This window comes from Condylura cristata, unplaced genomic scaffold, assembly GCF_000260355.1.
Source record: "Condylura cristata isolate star-nosed mole 26May11 unplaced genomic scaffold, ConCri1.0 scaffold00001, whole genome shotgun sequence".
Taxonomy (NCBI): Eukaryota; Metazoa; Chordata; class Mammalia; order Eulipotyphla; family Talpidae; genus Condylura; species Condylura cristata.
Window position 1 is genome coordinate 69,569,549 of NW_004567102.1, and position 20,910 is coordinate 69,590,458.

The 20,910-nt window shown below is 35.3% G+C and overlaps 1 protein-coding gene across 1 annotated transcript in view; it reads right to left on the reverse strand.

The window, feature by feature from the left end:
- The window catches only part of HBS1L (HBS1-like translational GTPase), a 76,083-nt gene that overhangs the window by 24,190 nt on the left and 30,983 nt on the right, over positions 1 to 20,910 (reverse strand). The window contains exons 5-7 of the mRNA XM_004673877.2: positions 4,878 to 4,986; positions 669 to 931; positions 34 to 199 (exon numbers count right to left, since the gene is read on the reverse strand). Coding sequence (XP_004673934.1) covers positions 34 to 199; positions 669 to 931; positions 4,878 to 4,986 — 538 coding nt within the window. The remainder of the gene's footprint in view (positions 1 to 33; positions 200 to 668; positions 932 to 4,877; positions 4,987 to 20,910) is intronic.

Sequence of the window (20,910 nt, forward strand, 5' to 3'; positions counted from 1 at the left end):
TTCATACTGAAAGTTTTGAAATATAATGACTACCTTTCCCTTTCTTCGCCAGTCTCATCCAAGACCCATGCATATGCAAACGAAGCCTTGCCAGCCTTTTTAGACTCTTGTTCATACTTATGCATAGTTCTTTTGTTTACATTACCCAGGAGATAAAGCATATGGCCCATCAGAGTACTTTTCCCAGCATCAACATGACCTAAGGAAAATTGATTCAGGATTAATACTAGGTACATTTTCCAGATGTTGTTCACATTGAGGCACTGTATGAATATATAACCCAATAGTTCATGTCAGGGTTTACAGTAATAAATACCAATTTTTAATCCAATGGATAGTTAAAGCATACAAGGTGGAAAATAGGACACATCTCTTCAGAAAAAAAGCAGATTTCCTTGATTTTGGAAGTTAAAATTGTCAATAAGACATGCCATTTTCAAAATGTTCACAAAGTGAAAATGCTACAACAGTGTCTAACAATCTTCTTGTTAACTTGGCATTATTTCACCCATGGTGACTAGGAAGCATTACAGTGCAATGCTTCTTGCTTTATGTACACTACACTCATACAGAAACTCGGAGTGGAACAAGAGTTTCCATGTTGCCACTAGAAAGCTGTCAGGCTTAAGCAGAGCTGACTGGCAATCCAGAGAAGGAAAGGGCATTACCAATGACCACCAAGTTAAGGAGTTGCTTCCCTCCCTGCCGCTTTTCCAGTTCCGCTTTGACATCTATTTGCTGCCTCAGCTTGCTAGATTTTTTCACTGGTGTTGGTATTGCACTCTGCTCTTCTGAAGCTTGAATGGTGTGGGATGAAAGAGGTGGTTTAGAAACAGTCTCAACAATATCAGAAGGAGTAATGCCGGTATCTTCACTTGGATGTCCTTTTGTAGGTATGTGGAAACTATGACCATTTTCTTCAGCAGTTACTCTAAGAAAGCAGAGATAGGATAAAGGTGCTTGAGTCAACTCTACTGATATCTTATAAGGTTAAAAAGGGCATTCCCTTTATATATGCAGACCAAAAATTATCTCTGCCAAATGGCTAGAGTCTGTTAAGGTAGAAGTGATGGCAACCCAAACCACACAAATACAGATTTCGAAGACCCCAGAAGCAAAAGAGTCTACCAAACACTAAGATAAGAAGAAAATACCCCCTGCAAAGTAACTGAAATTCAGAGTCTAAGCCTATAGCCTTAGCCACATAATTCTATCAAAACAAGCGGCATACAGCAGATATTTCATAAAAATTGTTAAGTAAATACATTCCTATAGATAAATTAGTATTAAAAAGTTTTATCCTAATCTCATTCTTTTAACAAGACAAAGACAGAGGGCATTTTCTGTACAAATACTATCCTTAAGGGGACATCTCTAAATGTTGACATTTTTAATACTTTTGACAAAGGGGCCCCACTCACTAATCAAAGAATGCTTGATTTACTAAAAAAATATAAAATATACCAGACACTGATGTTCAGAAGAGGCTAGAGAAAAGAAAAAGTGATTTATTATTCCCCAAAACTTAAAAGAGTGTGGAACTTCCATATACCTAAAGACAAAATAAAACCATGTTAACTTAATTTATTCTTTTTGACATTAAAGATGCCTCCCAAAGATTGATCTTAGCTCTTCATTTACTCCTTAGCACTACTCTATAAAAACTATAGCTGTGCTATCTCATGGTTAGCTATAAAGAACAGTGATCTATCAACCAAATACCGTATCTTACATTTCATTCAGCTTTTTGCTTACATTAGGGCAAAAAGCAGGTTAAATTGCAAATTAAGAATGAAAGTGAGTGTATCCAACACACTGTGGAGCTAAAAGAGAAGAGCTATATACAGAAAAGAGTTTATAAAAAAAAAATCACTTGAAACTGCAGCATAATAGAAATGTACAGGGACCATAAATCTATTTTTTTTCTTGTCCACTGCTACAAAAAACAAGTTAGTTTTGCCCCTTTCAGTGTCCTTTTACTTTCTCACCACCGACATTTCATCTGAAATCCTCAGGAAATAACCATGTTAGTTTTCTTCGCAATTTCTTTTTTTTAATTATACTTTCTATATTTTTACATTTTTCTTCATTTTGTGCATTTTTTCATCTCAGTTGTATTCGCAATTTCATTAAAAACCTCATATCCATTTCCATCTTAATTCTGCAAATTTTCACTGACTTCGGTGTACATTTTTTTAAATACTGCTTAAATCTGCTTCAACTCAACTATAAGGTGAAGTGTTAACATGTGAAAAAATGATCCTAATTTTTCAGATAAATATTTGCAAATTTGAACTTATCTTGATTTCATTTAATTTAGTCAGGTAGAATCCTCTGAAAAATATGCATTTCTGAACATCTCAATCTTTACCTATAGACCTTTACCTTTCAATGATTTCAATTTCCAAGGAACACATAAAAATATTAATAAGCTGCTTTGCTTTAAAAAATTTTTTATACTATTTCCAAGTTTATTTTTAAAATAAAAAAATGCATTTCCCTAATATCTGTTTAATAAATATCTAAATATGATAAGACATTCATAGCCCCTGTCCTCATGAATCATGCATAGTCTTGTAAGATGTGAAAAGCTTACACTGCACTTCTAAAGTACAGAGATAGGTTTTCAAGAATATTTATTGATATTTAGTATTTATTTTTATTTTGTGGTTATTTATTACTCATTTTTTATAACTGACCTCAGATATCTATACATTTACTTCTGACATATAATTTGGACTTCTGTGCTTGTTGCTTTCCAATATTTTGTATTAAGACTAAAATTTAAAAACAAGGAGTCGTGTATTCTCTTTATTTTCCTTTCTCAGTGAAAATATCCCATAATGAGATTACATGGCATTCAAGAAATAAGAATTAAAAAGGTAACTGTGATTCTGACAACCCTAATTTAGAGAGAATACACATACTAAATCAGATTCCAAATTACCTTAATCAGTTAAAATTATCAAAAGTAAAAAACTAACTTTTCTGGGCCCTCCCTGGTGGCGCAGCGGGTTAAAGCACAGCACTGAGAAGCTAAAGCCACTTCCGCATGAGTTCGATTCCCGCCTGCCCCGGAGGAGATACACATGGTGTGGCAGACCTCTCCTGACCAGCCCGCTGCTCCCCTCAGCAGTGTACTTCGTCGATCTGCCTGTTGTGTTCCCCGCTCTGTCTCTGGTGAAGCCTCTCGCCGCCCCTGAGCCTCTGGCCTGTACTCCAGTTCTGTATGCACAAATAAATAAATCTTAAAAAAAAAACAACTAACTTTTCTTTCATCCAATCGTACAAATAACATATACTAAAGGCCAACTTTGTCCACTAAGTTCTTTCCTTCCTGAATTTGAAATCTAGTGAATAAAATCTTGCTTCTATATAATTCCAAAATTGAACTTAGGTGATCACTAAGATTATCCCCAATCAAGACTTAACTTTTAATACTTACATAAATTTAGATAGAAGAATGTTGTAAAAATTTAGATAGAAGAAACAATATTAATAATCTTTGAATTTACATTTGTTGAAGTTCGAGGAAAAAATCTTGTTTATCTAATCATAAGGGTTCTTATCTATCTAATTGGCATATATATCTAATTTTTAAGTAGTAGATGAGGGAGATTTAAAAATTTGCAAAATTTTTTTTTTTTTTTAAAGATTTATTTATTTGTGCATACAGAACTGGGGTACAGGCCAGAGGCTCAGGGGCGGTGAGAGGCTTCACCAGAGACAGAGTGGGGAGCAGAACAGGCAGATCGACGAAGTACACTGCTGAGGGGAGCAGCGGGAGGGTCAGGAGAGGTCTGCCACGCCATGTGGTCACCTCCGGGGCAGGCGGGAATCGAACTCATGCGGAAACGGCTTTAGATTCTCAGTGCTGTGCTTTAACCCGCTGCGCCACCAGGGAGGGCAAAAAAATTTGCAAAATTTTAATGAGGTTAAAAATTAATGCTTTCAAACTGTTATTATGCCCCTAGCAATCCACTTGCCTTGTCTCTAAGAACTCCTGGGAGAGGTCTAGAGACTCTGATAAGAAAGAGCAAATGAATGCTACTTAATATTACTTGCTATTATTTTTCACTAAATATTTGAAATTCTAGGCATGTTTGTCTTTATTATAACTATATAGTTTAACCAATGTGCAAATATGACTTTAAAAATAGTAAAAAAAAAAATTAAATCATGATTCATTCCATAATTCACCAACTACAAATTCCCAAAACTCTGCTTACCATCTAGTGGCACAGGGATCCCTTATTTCTCAGTGCTAGGTTTCACAAGGTAGTTTGGTTTCTTGTTTTTTTTTTTTTTTAAGATTTATTTATTTATGCATATAAGAACTGGGGTACAGGCCAGAGGTGTGCGGGGGGTAAGAGGGTTCACCAGAGACAGAGAGGGGAGCAGAACAGGCAGGCAGACTGAAATACACTGCTGAGGGGAGAGGCAAGAGGGCAAGTCAGGAGAGGTCTGCCATGCCATGTGGGTCAGCTCCCCAGCAGAGAATCGAACTCGTGCTGCAGTGGCTGCAGATAGCTTCACAATGCTATGCTCTAACCAGCTGCGCCACCAGGGAGGGCCCATCACAAGATAGTTTTTTTATATTCAAGTAACTATGAAATATTTAACTTATTTTTATTATTATTTAACTTTTAAGATGAATTTGACAGTGAGACATATCGAGTATATACACTGATAAGTCTAGAATCAAGCCTGTTCTCTTACCCCTTCACTTTGTTGAACATCATACAGAGGAGCTGTGATAATTCAATGCTAATAATAAATAAATGCAAAATTGAAATAAGTACTTTTTTTTTATGCTGTAATAAGAAACAACACTAATTTTTAAAAAAAGAGAGAAGATGAGGGGTTAAAGACCTTACCCAGGCACTTCAAATCCCATCGTTTGCTTCTTTCCAGAAACAGTCATTTTAGCAACTTTTGGCACAATTTCAGATTCACTTCGAGATGACTGACAATCCATTGATTTTCCTAGATAAAGAGTAAAATGTAAAATCTAATTAATTCAGAAATTTTAAGACATGTATATTGTGTAAACACATGTTAAAATTACACTTCACAGAATTCATGTCTGTATAAACACATTCTTTCTTCTAACAAAAAAATTCAGTGAAATTTTAAAATGCTGAAATTCTTCTGTCACCCTATTCTGGGAAATCCCCTATTGTCAGGACTTGCTATGCTTAACCTCCACCAAATCTTTTCCTAATTTTGAACTGACTCTTTAAGTTTCAGTATTAAGAGGTCACAAAGTGGTTTCAACAGAGTTTGTTCTGACATTCTACCTAGACTCTATCTCCCTCCCCTACCACACCCTTTCACACACTAAAACTGTCTGGTCAGTTAGCAGATGGCTAAACTATTTTTAATCCTATGATATCTATAACCTGATGAGCAAATTTAGAGTCTGCTGATTTTTGCTATTATGCTGCAAATTTAGAGTCTGCTGATTTTTGCTATTATGCTGCATATGTTTTATTTGCACACGATACTAAACTTAAGGAAAATATTTGACTACTTCCTTAAGAGGTCTGTAGAAAAAGGAATTATTAAGAACACAGAGGATAATTATATACCACATAAAGTGGTACATAATACACTTGATCTTTAAAAAATATATCTATTTAATCATGAGATTCTTTAGAAAGTAGTAGTCTAACTTTCAACACAAAGATTATCAGGGTTGGGTCCCTATTAAACTACTGAAGCTACAGATGCTACACTAGTGAGTGTGTGTGTGTGTGTGTGTGTGTGTACACTCACATATGTATCATTAGTTTTGAAAATTAGAAAATGGTGGGGTGTGATGTGGTGAACACACATCTGAAGAAATGAGATCCTGTGCCTCTGTATCACATACAGTTATAAACCAATGTTGTCTCAATAACATTAAAATTAAATTAAAAAACATAATGATCGTTGACTCAGAATGTTTGCTATCTGGCTACTATATGCCACACATTACGCTAGCAACAACTGTGCACAAAAGCAGACATACTATTTATACTCAGAGAGTTTGTCGCCCACTGGGTAAAATGTACTACAAAAGGTCAAATAAAAAGCTATTGTTAGTGTTAGAACTGCATTACTGTCAAGGACAAAAAAAAAAAAAAATTACAGCACTTCTATTGAAAAGAATTGAGCAAAGAGGTAGAAAATGAGTAGGGATTAACAACACAGAAAGCAAAAGCAAAAGTAAAAGAGAAAGTAGCTTGTAAAATGGCCCTGTTGAGAAGGTATCATGTTTTTAGCGGGAGTAAAAACAGAGAGGGTGGGGAACTCAGGAGGAGGAATAATAACCAGGCAATGCAGGACTTGTAAGGCGTACCAAAGATTCTATGTTACAGTGAGCAGAATTTGGAAGCCACCAAAATGATGTAAGCAAGTAGGAGGAGGGGGGATGTAGAATAAAAAATCAAACTAAGTGGAGAGACCTGGGCTGGGTCATATATTTGTAACTTAGCTCACAATTACTTGAAAGGCACAGACAGACTGAGATCACCAACACAGAGAATACAGACTAATACAAGCCTTAGAATAATTCAACCTTGAACTGAAACAAGACAAAGAGATGGCTATGATCTACAAAATGAAGGCAGAGAGCCAGGAAAGGTGCTGCTAAGGAAGCCAAAGGTGGACGCTTGATGGAGTTGGTGTCACTGGTGATTGAGGCTGCTGTTTTGTGAAGTGAGATAAGGACTGGAAACACTCATTTAGTATGATCCCAGAGGTTGTTGGTAGAGTGATTAGTAAGGGTCACTCTGGGAAAGAAAGGTATGGAGATGCCAGAATGGATTAAAAATATGTATGATAAGAAACAGTCATCACATACAGTTCACAACCTCTTATCTATAACTTCAGAAATTAAAAGTTCTCAAAAAAATTTTTTTTATATATTTATCTCATTTAGAAGCAAAACCTGATGTGGCTGTTACCCTTATTTATCCTAGTTAAGGTGAAAAGCTATGCATTTCAGTACAGAATGAGCAGTGTGATGATTGCAGGGTGCTACCCCACAGCCTAATGCAGTCAAACTTTAGGTATGGAGGCATGTACATGCTAGTGCTTTTGTAAATCTCAAAATTCTGAATTCTGAATCAAATATGATCTTAAGAATAATTTAGATAAATTGTAGATCTGGACAACAGCTTAAGCTACGGATGCTACACTATTGTGTGTGTAAATTCATGTAAGTACCATATGTGGTGTGCATATCATATTTGGTACGCCTTGCTAATAACTCTACCATTTCAAAAACTGAAATGGGCTGGTAGAATAATATATTAAGACAAAAGATCCTTTTAGAAATTTTAGAATTCCTGAGAAGGTAAAAAGGGACAAGATACAAAACACAAGTAGAAAGGCTCTTTTATTGTAATAGAAGGCAACTGAAAAGATGAAAATTCCTAATGCTTTCATTTTCCCCATGATATAGTTATCTGCCAAGACTGAGGTTGAGTGAAGTAAATGATGGTTGAAACAGTGTTTTTAATAATTGTTGCAAAAAAGAAAATGAATTGAACATAAATTGAAGTAGTGAGGGCCTAGGTAAAGAATTTCTGATAATGAATTTATAGTGGTATCAACCCACCTTTGTTTCTACCAATTGGCAGAACAAGGACAAAGCAGACAGGCATTGCCAAAAAAGAGGGGGTGGGTGGGAGGAAGACTACTGAAATTATAATCATGAACTCTCAATAGAACTACCAAATTAAAAAAAAAAAAAAAGGCAAACGAAGGGTGCCAATACAGCAGGAGAATGAGAGAGGGGTGCACAGGTCAAGAAAAGGTCACATTGTGAGACCACAGCTAGGCTGTGGTCACCATGAACAATAAAATGTTTTTTATTTTCAAAGAGGGGAATTGCAATGAATTGCTAATGCGAGATGAGGTGGTCATGGAACTGAAAGTCCAGGGTGAAGGACTAGCTGTTTTTTTTCACACTGATGCACAAGTAAGCTATGATTATGAATCATGCAGAATGTGTAAGAAAACTGTAAGCAGACTTCCAGTCTCTAATGAATAAGGAACAATGATCATGACACTGTTCAGTAGATGGTTGCAGTGGAGACTAATAAAAGGTCATCCAGGCAAAAGGCAAAAATTTCAAAGTAGCAGAGATTTAAAAGGGGCGGGGGAAGATGGAGGAATAGCAATGTCGGTAAAGGCTGTGTAAGGAACAAAACTCACCTTCCAGATCTTATGGTTTGAGAGGATATAAACACAGACAAGGAAAAGGAGAAACAAGGAAAACAGGCTGAGAAATGAAAAGGGGTTTCTTTTCATGCAACTAGAATTATAGTTGCAAAAGTAGAGGGAGGTGAAAGGTGAGGGATAAGGGAGGAAACTAAGCATTGATGTGTGTGTATACGTGTGGCAGGGAGGAGAAATTCTGACTAAGACAAGGAAACGTACAAAAATGATTAAAGGGGAAAACATATAAAGCATTAAAATGCCTCAATCCAGGCTATTCAGGACTTCCACTCCCTATTAAGATTCATTTTTATGTCTTTCAACCATTTTGAATATAGAATATTTCTTTATCCCTTAAATATTTATTAGCACACTGAAATACTGTAATTTTGACTTTCAAAATAGTAGGTGGATCAAAAAATGACATTAAAAAATCCTAAAACAGAAAAACCACAATGCTCTTAATATTTTTAGGAATATAAGAAATACATTTTTCATTTCTGTGATTTTTTTTTTTACCTATGAGACATCAAATATACAGTATTTCAAATTTTTTGGTTAAATAAGAGTTTTTTTAAGAGGAAAAGTATAGTGTTATGTATGAATCTGTTCACTCAGATACTCCATTACAAAGCTAATGAAACATTCTTGACAGAAAAAGCACTATACACACAAAACTGTGCATGCTATTTTAAGTGACTCAGTAACTCCAATACTAGAACACTCCACTTTGAGGGACGACCTTGATTCAGGCTACCGCGGAAGTGTGTTAATTAAACTTAACTTTATCCACAGTCAAAGAGGAGAACATGCATACTCAGTAAATTTCCACTGAGCTTTTAACAGCAATGTATGTACTTCCTTCCACTTATCCAACCATGCCAATGTCGATCTGATAAACAGCATCAGGCTGGTCAAATGTACTCACTCAGGTCAGAAATGAACCACTAACTTAAAAATCAGTCATGTAGATCACTAAGAGATGCAAATGTTAGCATTCAAATAACGTAAAAGTGTGCTTCTCCACTAGAAATCCATGCTTTATACGACGACTTCAAGAAAATGAATATTAAATTTTCAGAAAATCTCTAAAACTGGAAGGCTAGAATGAGCGACTGATAGGGAAAAGGCGAATGGGCTCCGGTTCCTGTTCTGCCAACTAATTAGCTACCTATCTTGCAGCTTAAACAGTTATTTGCTTCAGTTTTCCCATCTATAAAATGAATAATTTCTTTTTCTATGAATGTATGTTGTCTAGGATTCCTAAACCACTGCAGTCCTTCAAAGCAAACAGTACACATACTTGAGATAAAGTAAAATGTGTTAATTCCCACCACCCCCCAAAAATATTAGTTTTTCCTTTGTAAAAATATTAATATCCTCCTCCATGTCATGTAAAACCCTCCCAGCAAATCATGGTCATTAAAAGAAACGCATTCTTAAGATTTATGTATTAGTGCTTCATGTTCAGTCTCCAGTTGAATGAACTGATCATCATTTAGTTCTTTCACTCAGGTGAACAGACGACAGAGAAGTTACCTGACTTCTCCTTAATGTGAGGGCCTGTACTTAATGGTCTGATCTACCTGTTCAGTTCACCCTTCTCATACTCAAACTCCTATTGTCTCTTAAGTCTTCTATCCTGTGATTAACCTGATGGGCTGCTTCCTCCGCAGTGGCACTGCTTGTTCTTTAGAGTTAAGATCTAAATAGCAAAGTCTAAATTTATGCTTGAGTATGAAATATTCAGGTCTTGCTCTAGGTTATTTTTCTATATTCCTTTGTAAAGGATTCAAAGTTTAGTCTTCCCAGACCCACACAATTGTCACACACTGCATACCCACATGATTTATCCTCTTCTGAATCATTCCTTTAGTCTTTACACATAGCTCTTTATAGGTAGGAACAGTCTTATTTATACATTATGCTCACCTACATAGTTCATAACACATGAGACAGTGCTGTCTACAATGGCACTCGAGCAAGAATTTAATGACTAACATCAATGGTGTTAAATTTTAAAACCATGAGTTCATTTCTATTATTTTTATGTTATCCTAAATCTCTTTTTCAGGCATTAACCACCTTAATTTACCCTATTTTGCACTTAATACATTTTCCAATGTTTACAAAATTAGGTTCTAGAAAGCCAACTTGGCTCTTACTATGGGCACCTTCATATATTATCCTACAGGGTTTTTTACATGCTTTTACCTTGACAACAAGCACATCGAATAATTATTCCTGCTTTATATAAAGAAATTGAGGTTAAAGAGGTTGGTTTGCCAAAGGCTATACAATCTTGGCTTATGACATAGCTAGATTAAAAAAAGATATGATTCACATGGTGGCTACTCTCAAAGAATTTACATACTATTCTGAATGCAGTTATAAAAGTTGTGGAGGTAAGTTATACAGACAGTAAGAGAATTCAAAGTATACATATGAGCAGTGATGGAATATTTTACAATGAAAATGAAATTTGAACTGGAAAAATAAACAAAGAGGAGACAAAATAACATGAGAAAAGACATATTTAAGAGTCAATGGGGTAAAAATTCTGGAAAAGAGTAATATGTGGTCAATACATTTTTAAACAAATAAGAATATGTATATAGCTGAAGCTATGGATGTAGGGCCCTTTAAATGCATAAAAGATCTTTTTTAAATTTTCAAGGAATTTACCTTTCTCACTTAATAAGCAGAAAGTAAGAGAGTAGTATCAAAAAGAATAAATTAGGAAGGATAATTACTAAGACTGCTTAGAAGTGAGGAAGGTCAAGTTAAGATTAGGTAAGAGAAGAACCATAGAAATTTACGTGAGATAATGATTTCTCTATTAAATATGCTGCCATGTCTCATCATTCTATAATTTCTTTAATTTTCCCAAGTCATTAATGATGCATTCCCCCAAGCTTAAATCCCAGGATGCTATTTAAATTCTACAAGTATCTCATACCCCGGAGTAATCAGTTCTAATTAGTCCAGTAGACTAGAATCTAAGACTCTGCCACCAGACAATTCACAAAACTTAAGCCTTAACTTAGTTCATCAAATATTCTTGAAAATGAGTTTATCCTATCTGTAAAGTGAAGATATTACCACTTTATTACTTCACAAAGATATTGTAATACATATTACATGTATATGAAAGTACTCAAACTATGATTTCTAAAAAATTCTCAAAACAAAACTTAGACCTTTAGTCTGTGGAATTATCTTATCACCATATAATAGTCTTGCCACGAAACTAAACTGAAAATAATTACTTAAGTTTGTGTTCAGCACATGTTCAGTATAATTATTTTTAGTCTGGCTATTCTTGCACCCAATAACTTTTTTTAAATAACTTATTTTAGGTGACTAAAATCAAAAATGTTTGAATAAACGTGTGCCTCATCATAGATAAGACACAAAGAATACTCCTTACTTTATCTTGAACCAATGTTTTTTAATTTGCTTAAATGTCATACTAGTAAGTTTCAAGAATATGTTACAACAACAAAAAGAATAATCTAGTAATTTGGTGGGGGGACAAACATTAAATTGATGTTGAAGTTCCTTTGAAAAGTCAATGTGAAAGAATGATCAATAAAAATGTAAATTAAGAGTGAGCTGCATAAATTCAAATGTGGTAGTATCCTAAGAATAGCTTGAATACAGCATTTGCAAATGGACCAACTAATAAGGATATATATTTGTTACACATAAAAATAAGAATTCAGTATATTAAAAATATATAGGAATACATATGTGCGTGAATATATATGTATAGAAATTCAGTATATACACAGAGATGTTCCAAATCAGTGGGAAGAGGTTGCGTTACTCAGTACTCCACTGGGAATATTGCCCTTCATTGGTAAAAATAGCGCCATCCTGTATCTGTAACATATCACAAATTTCTTGTTGATTCAAGATAGGAACATAAGATGAAAAATACAAAGAGATACTTATAAAGCAGACTTAACATTTTATATTAAAATTTTAAAACTTCTTGATTGAAAATACTACAAGGAAACAAAGCACATGGAGAAATATATACAAGGGGATAAGAAGTACAATAAAAAAAGCTCCTGCAGGGCCCTCCCGGTGGCGCAGCGGGTTAAAGCGCAGCACTGAGAAGCTAAAGCCATGTCAACATGAGTTCGATCCCCACCCCAGAGGTGACCCACATGGCGCGGCAGACCACTCCTGACCGGCCCACTGCTCCCCTCAGCAGTGTACCTCGTTGATCTGCCTGTTCTGCTCCTGACTCTGTCTCTGGTGAAGCCTCTCACCACTCCTGCACCTCTGGCCTGTACCCCAGTTCTGTATGCATAAATAAATAAATCTTTCAACAACAACAACAAAAAGATCCTGCAAACCTGTAAGATATCTCAAAAAAAGTAAGAAACAAACCAGGTAAAATTAAACATGTCAAAAGAATGGCAGACAGGAATAGGTGGGCAGCAGAGGGTGAGAAGGACAAACAGAGGTAGAAGACTAAAAGGAGGTAGAAGGTTCAGAGGTTGGAATGCAGAAGTGTTTCTACTTTTTATTAACATCTTGTGCTGCCAAGGAAAAGTGGAGAAGAGTGCTACCTGACAGTGAGGCAGGACTACAGCATGGCACAAGCTTTGGCAGGGAGAAACCTGATAGAATAAAAAATTGTACTATGTACTCTGTACTTCTGGAGTGTGTTATAACAAAATTACCAATTTTACTGTGCAACAACATAAGGTCCTGTTTCTAAAGGTAAATTGTAGATATACAAAAATAAAAAAAAGATGCATTAAAAAAATTGCTTCAGATATAAAAGTAGTAGGCACATTCATTAAAAAAAAAAGCCATGGGCCCTCCCTGGTGGCGCAGCGGGTTAAAGCACTGCACTGAGAAGCTAAAGCCACTTCCGCATGAGTTCAAATCCCGCCTGCCCCGGAGGAGACCACATGGCGAGGCAGACCTCTCCTGACCTGCCCACTGCTCCCCTCAGCAGTGTACTTCGTCCATCTGCCTGTTCTGCTCCCCACTCTGTCTCTGGTGAAGCCTCTCACCGCCCCTGGGCCTCTGGCCTGTACCCCAGTTCTGTATGTACAAATAAATAAATCTTTAAAAAAAAAAATAAAATAAAAAATAAATAAAAAAAAATTTAAAAAAAAGCCATGACATAGTAAGTGAAAAATGTAACTATAATATTTAGATAGCAAAGATGTCATCACATCACTACGTTTTAGCATTAAAAAGTCCATAAAAATGTAAGCGAATTTTTAAAATTGAGTGCTTCTACAGTGTGATATTAGGAGAGGAAGTAACTCAAAATTTATGGATGTGGCAATGATTACATAATTTAGTAATTAAAAAGTTTTAGGTGAAAAAGTATACATATGAAAGCAAAGATCTTCAAGTACAAAACTCTCATTTCCATAGTATTCTCCAGAGATACTTTATTTTCCTTAGGAGTTAAGAAAGTAAAAACCTACTTTGTAGTAACACTTAGAATTTACAAGTTACATACCACAATTCAAAACTCTATCAATGACCCTGAATACCACATATTACGAGAAAATAACACTAAAAAGATCATATTTTTAAACAAAGCTCATCCAATCATTCAATAATAGCTTTATATTCCGAATGCTCTAACAAGACTGAATGCTCTAAAAGGTCTGGGTTTTGTGTTAAATAATACAATGATTTTGGTAATCATTGACAGCAAGGTCTTCATCTTTTGGATTTCTCTATTTCTACAACCTAAGCATTAGATAAATCATTTGTACCTTTGCAGAATACTGGAGCTAACGATAGTTTCTTCAATACTCTGGTAAGTTCCTAAAGGAATGAGATGAAACTAAAAGGGATTTATGTGACTTCTTTGACCTATGTATCTACAATCTATCATGTCCTATCAGATTCTCAAGCAGGATTCTCAACCTTGGCACAACTGGCAGTATGAGTAAAAAATATCAAAATTTTTCACAACATAATCAAATGACCCTTCTAAAACTAAATCACCTCCAAATGAGAATAATTTTTTTTTAATTAAAAGCATATTACAGAACCTCCCTGGTGGCGCAGCGGGTTAAAGCACTGCACTGAGAAGCTAAAGCCACTTCCGCATGAGTTCAAATCCCGCCTGCCCCAAAGGAGACCACATGGCGAGGCAGACCTCTCCTGACCCGCCCACTGCTCCCCTCAGCAGTGTACTTCGTCCATCTGCCTGTTCTGCTCCCCACTCTGTCTCTGGTGAAGCCTCTCACCACCCCTGAGCCTCTGGCCTGTACCCCAGTTCTGTACACACAAATAAATAAAAATATTAAAAAAAAAGCATATTACATACCTTACACCTTACGCACCATCTCAAATAAAAACATTATTCTCTAAACTCATTCTCCTACAAACAAGCAATCTTAATAGTCTTTTCCTATCCAGCTAAGTCATAAGTCTCATTTCTGATTTTTCTTTCAAAACCTCTATAATTAATCAATACTATTCTACTAACTTCTCCCTTATAAACACTACTCAGATTTGTGCTTCCCTTTCTTTTCACACCTAACAAGGACAGGTCTCACCTCTGCAGTGCTGAATACAGTTGCCTCTCTGCTTTTACAACTTTTGTTTTACCAAACCACAACCTATTACTGCACTAGTTTCTTTTTTTTAAATCACCTCACTAATTTGCTAAAGCATATTCAGTGACTCTGTACCAAAAAACGTCTATGCTTATAGTGCTTTGAAACTTGACACTAGCTTACTGTTCAAAATTCATCTTTTCTTTACCTTTCCATAAGCATGGAAGTCTGGCATACACACTCATTTTTGCACATTCACAGCATGGCTCTTGCTATTCCTATGTTTATGCAAGTGTCACTATTTTCACAAAAATTATCAATAAAAGGAAGTCAAGGTTTCTTGATAAGGCCCACTTCACTACTGTATGATCAGACTCCTGGGTTCCTTTCACAAAGATTTACTGACAACTTATGAAGTAAAAACATGTGTCCCCTGTGCAACTGGCAAATGAATATAGTACATATAAATTCATTTCTACAGGGCCATCCCTGATGACGCAACAGTTTAAAGCACAGCACCATGAAGCTCACCACAGCTGCTTCAGTGCAAGTTCAATCCCCCCCAGGGAGGTGACCCACAACCCACAAGGCGTGGCAGACCTTTCCTGTTCCCCTCAGCAGTGTACTCCTTCAATCTGCCTGCTCTGCCTCTGGTGAATTCTCTCGCTGTCCCTGCACCTCTGGCCTTTATCTCAGTTCTGTACGCACTAATAAAATTTTTTTTTAAATGTACTTCTACAATTTCATGTTCCTACAGGAAGAACCCTGGTAACCACTTTAAGTCAAAATCGTCCAGTTTCCCAGTGACCAAGACTTTGTACTCTATGACCAGATAGCCCAGGTTGAAGTCATTTTCTAGTTATATGATTTCAGAAAAATTCCCTAAGCCTAGTTCCTCATACATAAAATGACAACATTCTCAAAAGGAATGTTAAGAGAATTAAATGAACTAATATACCATAAATCAAATACACAATGTTTCATATCACTGACAGAAAACAACAGGGACAGGTTTGATATCAGCAAACACCAACTTCTATTGACTCATGTCATACAAGGTAACCCAAAGACATACATTGCTCTCTGATAATTACATGTTCGTTCATGATGAAAAGGAGTAGCATGCCAAATATGCAAGACTATGCTAGGTAATGGGATAATAAGATTAAGGAATAAGACAACTGCTATCCTCAAGTAATGTTACATCTAACAACACCACTACACAAACATATTTTACAATGTGAATTCTAGAGTGCAGATGCATTTAAAGTGTAGGGGAAAGTACTAAAGCCCATTGGAATTATTGGACAGTTTCCTTCAAAAATTTCCTAATCAATCTTCAAGGGAAAAAATAAAAAACAGAAAAAGGGGGCAACATGACACAATGCATAGAACTGAGAGCAGATCAGCATGACTAGGGCATTTGGGAGATTAAATAGGGGACATTAGGATAGAAAATCAGATAACTCATTCAGAGTTATGGATACTATTAGGCACCTGACATTGAAATGTAAGAAGAATCATTAAAAGTATTCAAGCATTGGAATGACATATGAGCATGCTTTCTAAAAAAACTTACTCTAACAGTATGGAAAATGGATTAAAGCAGCAAGATTGAAGGGAAAGCAGGAAGAAGTGTTCTGCTAATATGTGTAAGAAATTCTGGGAACTGAACTAAGAATGAAGGAGACAGTCATTTAAAAGATAATACAAAGAAAAAGTATTAGCCCTTGAATCCTGAATGTATGTCAGGAGGTGAGTAAAAGAACAGTTCCCAGGTTGTTTAGCTAGAGAAGATGATTTTATCATCACCAAATGGAGAATACCCTCTAACCAGAGAATGCTGGCTGGGAAGCTTGCTTCCAGATTGCTGCTTCTATTAATTGCAAAATTGTAACACTCCATAAAGAAAGTGCTTCCTCTTAAATAAATGGGATTTGCCAAATAATTGAGTTGTTTTAATATAGACAAGGAAATTAAGAAAATTTTGCAGGAAACCACAAGTGCTATAGGTAAGCAAAAACCATAGGATAAATGGAACAGGCATGGGAGACATGATTAAATGCATGGACACACACACACAAAGAAAGAAATCTCTAGGACTTTAGGTTAGAATATGAATATAGTGAGGGTCTGACAGACTTTTAGGAAAAATAGAAACTGGTAAAAACCTGTATAATCAAGTTTGCAGAGCAAAAGAAATGAGAGCACCATTAAAACACATGAAGCAACTGAAGAGCTGGGAATGAGATGGCTTACAGAAAACAAAGGCAAGGATGCAGCCAAAAAAAAAACTCTTAATAGAGAGGCAGACAGAAAATTGTATTCACATTCCTTCTAGAATCTTAGCATGGAACTTAGGTTCATATAATCATGCAATTTTACAAAATATAATTTTACAAGTCATTTGGTCAAGTGTCTCATTTTACATATGAAAATTTAAGTAAATCTCTAAAGAGCACATGCCTGATTAGTGGAAATTTTGCTAATTTTCTCCAGGTTGTTTCCAAGGTCCCCTCCCTTTTCCACAAGCCGCATTTTATCAGGACCCATTTAAGTGATTTTTTCCAAGACAAATGAACCAGCTTTTTCTGAAGTTAAATGCATACAAAACTGTTCAACCCAGTACCTTTATTAATTGACTTGTCCTGATCATGCTTTTGTGGGTTTTAGTAAGGCTGATCATCATTGTCTACTCAGACACTTGTGATTATAATTCTTAAAAATCCATAATTCTACTACTATGTTTAATGTTTCCATTTCAAATTTTTTTAATTGTGTGTGTGTATATATGTATGTGTGTGTATATATATATATGTGCATATATATATGCACATATATATGTAGAAGCTAGCAACTAAATCACTGTTCAAAGTTCAAAGGAAAACTTTTAGTTTAATACAGTATGCGATATAGATGACCTATTCTACCTCTAATAATAAACACCGAGGGCAATTATAGATGAGGAAAAGGGTATATAGACTCTAAAGCATGTATCATATAGCATAATGCTGTCAACTGTAGGTCACACCTATAATCTCAAATTCTTGAAAATAACTCCAGACAAAAATGATTTGAAATCAATAACTTTTATTGTATATCCTCATGCAGTAATATTCTTTTCTGTTTATATTGTAAAATATCAATATAAAGTATGTGCCTTACCTTTCCAGCTAACCTACAGCTCCAGAAGGTCAATTTATCAATATTTTCCTCAACATCCAGTTTATGGCATATTAGGCATTCAAATATTTAATAAGGTCATGTAGCTCTTTTATATGGGGAAAAGGGTAATTCTCAGCTAGAGAGAAGATAGATTCAAAAGAACAAAGACATCCTTGTGCGTCCTCCTTGGAGTATCACTGTCATGGTGGGTAACTAGCATTTCAAGGAAGTGTTTTATTTCCTGAATATTCTTGCACAGAAAAATCATTGAGAGTAACTTATATGGTGGAAAACCAATTTCACAAGTGAAGGAGCAAAGTTTCTGTAAATTTAATAAATTTATCCAACTTTGTTTACATGGTTTTGCAAATTACAGCTATCTTCCACTTACAGATTCAGTCTTATAACTAATAAGAAGTTTAAAGATCTGCCTCAAGTCAGGAAACTAGTTCAAATGACCCTTCAAAGTTTCTGCGCTCATTATCCTGTATTTAAAAATAACTACTCGTCTATTCAGGGATTAATAAATATATGTGATTAATCTCTAAATAATATCTGCATTTTTTTAACATTTTAATACCACCATCCATATTTAATAGGATAGTAGCCTAGGAAATAATATTCTTAATTCCAAACAACCAAGGTCATTTTGCTTTGACAAGTAAAAATCCATAATTAAATATGAAGAAACATTTCCATGGAACAGCTTTAAAAGTAAGCCTATTTATAATTGTGTAAAGTAATTTTAAATATAAATAGTACCTATACAAATGTGAAACACATTACAATATTAATTTTTGTTTCAACTTAAAATACTTTCATAATTTTAAAGCAATGCTTTGAAAGTATTCTCTGTATCAAACTGGGATATCAAAATTTATTTCACATTTTAAAAATGTAAATAGATGAACATAAAAATGAAAATATAGGGCACAAAATTGTGTCTTATGTAGAAAACTAAATAGCAAAAAAAAAAGGGCATTAATGCATAGAAAAACAGTAAAAGGAAATCTGGCAAAACAAAGATTATTATCTTTAGGAAAGAAAATCATGAGTGACTTCTCCCTTTTCCTACATTAAGAATGCATTATTTTCGGCCCTCCCTGGTGGCGCAGCGGGTTAAAGCACTGCACTAAGAATAAGAAGCTTAAGCCACTTCCACATGAGTTCGATCCCCTCCTGCCCCGGAGGTGACCACATGGCACGGCAGACCTCTCCTGACCCACACGCTGCTCCCCTCAGCAGTGTACTTTGTGGATCTGCCTGTTCTTCTCCCCACTCTTGTCCCTGGTGAATTCTCTCACCCTCCGCATCTCTGGTCTGTATGTACCCCAGTTCTGTATGAATAAATAAATAAATCTTTAAAAAAAAAAAAAGAATGTACTATTTTCTAAAAACGGAGCTGTCATATGACCCAGCAATTCCACTACTAGTGACCCACCTGAAGGACAAAAAACATTAATTCAAAAGGATACATGCACCCCTACATTTATTGCAGCACCACTTACAATAGGTAAATCCTGGAAACAACCCAAATGCCCAAATTAGATGACTGGTTCAAGAAAATATGGTATATACATTCAGTGGAACACTACTCAGCAATCAAAAATGATAAACTCGTGCCATGTGCAGCAACATGGATGGAGCTGGAAGGGATTATGCTCAGTAAAATAAGTCAGAAGGTAAAAGAAAAATATCAAATGGTTTCACTTATAGGAGGAATTGAAGAGAACCAAATAAGACCGGGAGTGAGGGGGCACGGAGGGGAAGGATGTGTATTGTTATTACAATACAAAACACAACAAAAACAGACAATGGTAAACCACAGAGATGCTACAGAGGAGGGGGGGACAGAGAGATATCAGAAGGAAGGAAGAATATGGGGGAGCGGTGATGACTGGTGGGGGAGGAGGAAAGTAAACATCGTTGTAAAATGAATAATGTAAATAGATAATTTAAAAAAAACCACAAAGCTAGTTGCAAATGCGTAAATCAGACTCTGAGTTTTGTGTGTGGTATTTATGACTAGTTAATGAAAAATCACCAATCCTTCTGATTCTGACTTTACTTACAAATAAACCATTTCATCTCCTTAAAAGAAATATTACGGTAGCACAGTAAAAATCTTAGGGGAAGTCCCTCCTCCCCCATACATATACACAAAGTACATCATGCTTTGAAAGGGAGCTGTTACAAGAAAGGCAGAGTAAGACATTATATAATTGCTCACATTTGCACTGTTTATTCCTCCCACTACTTTAGAGCTTATTATGTCACTTTAGCTAGGGCTAGGGGAAGTGACCATAACAACTCCATTATGGAACATGCCTATTTGATGAGCTCTGGTTTACTCTCTAGAAGTATTTATGTTGAACAGCTAAACTGGCCCTAGTACTTAAAAGTTTATGTTAAAATATATTTTATTATAGTTGTTTAATAAATAATATGTTCTGTCAAAAAAGGAATGTATTATGTTGAGGAAGTACTGTAAAGATAACAAAAGGGGGAAACGTTATTTTAATATTTCTATGGTTGATAGAAACATTCTAATAAATTTTGAATACTCATTGTCTATTAGAGTCAATGTAAAACAAAACCAAAAAATAAATCAAAACACATTTAATGTTATTTAAAGGAAAAAAAATAATGGGTTTTTCAACTAAGTACGCTTACTGGTATCATTATTGTTAATATAAATTATTTCAATATGCCAGTACATACAGGCATATACAAAAAAGAGATTTTCAGAATTTCAAAGAAATCAGTGTTAATTTTCAGTAGAAAAACAACTGATTCTGATATAGAATCATTTCATTGAATATGACTACACATTTAATTTCTAGTTACCGTGTATACATTCAGAAGTATACCAATGAGGCTATAGCAAACAAACCACTTCCTTCTGCATTCATTACACTGACTGTAGTTTTATTCAAATAGGAATTTTTTTTCACTTTAAATTGCCTTATTATAACTTGTCTCATTA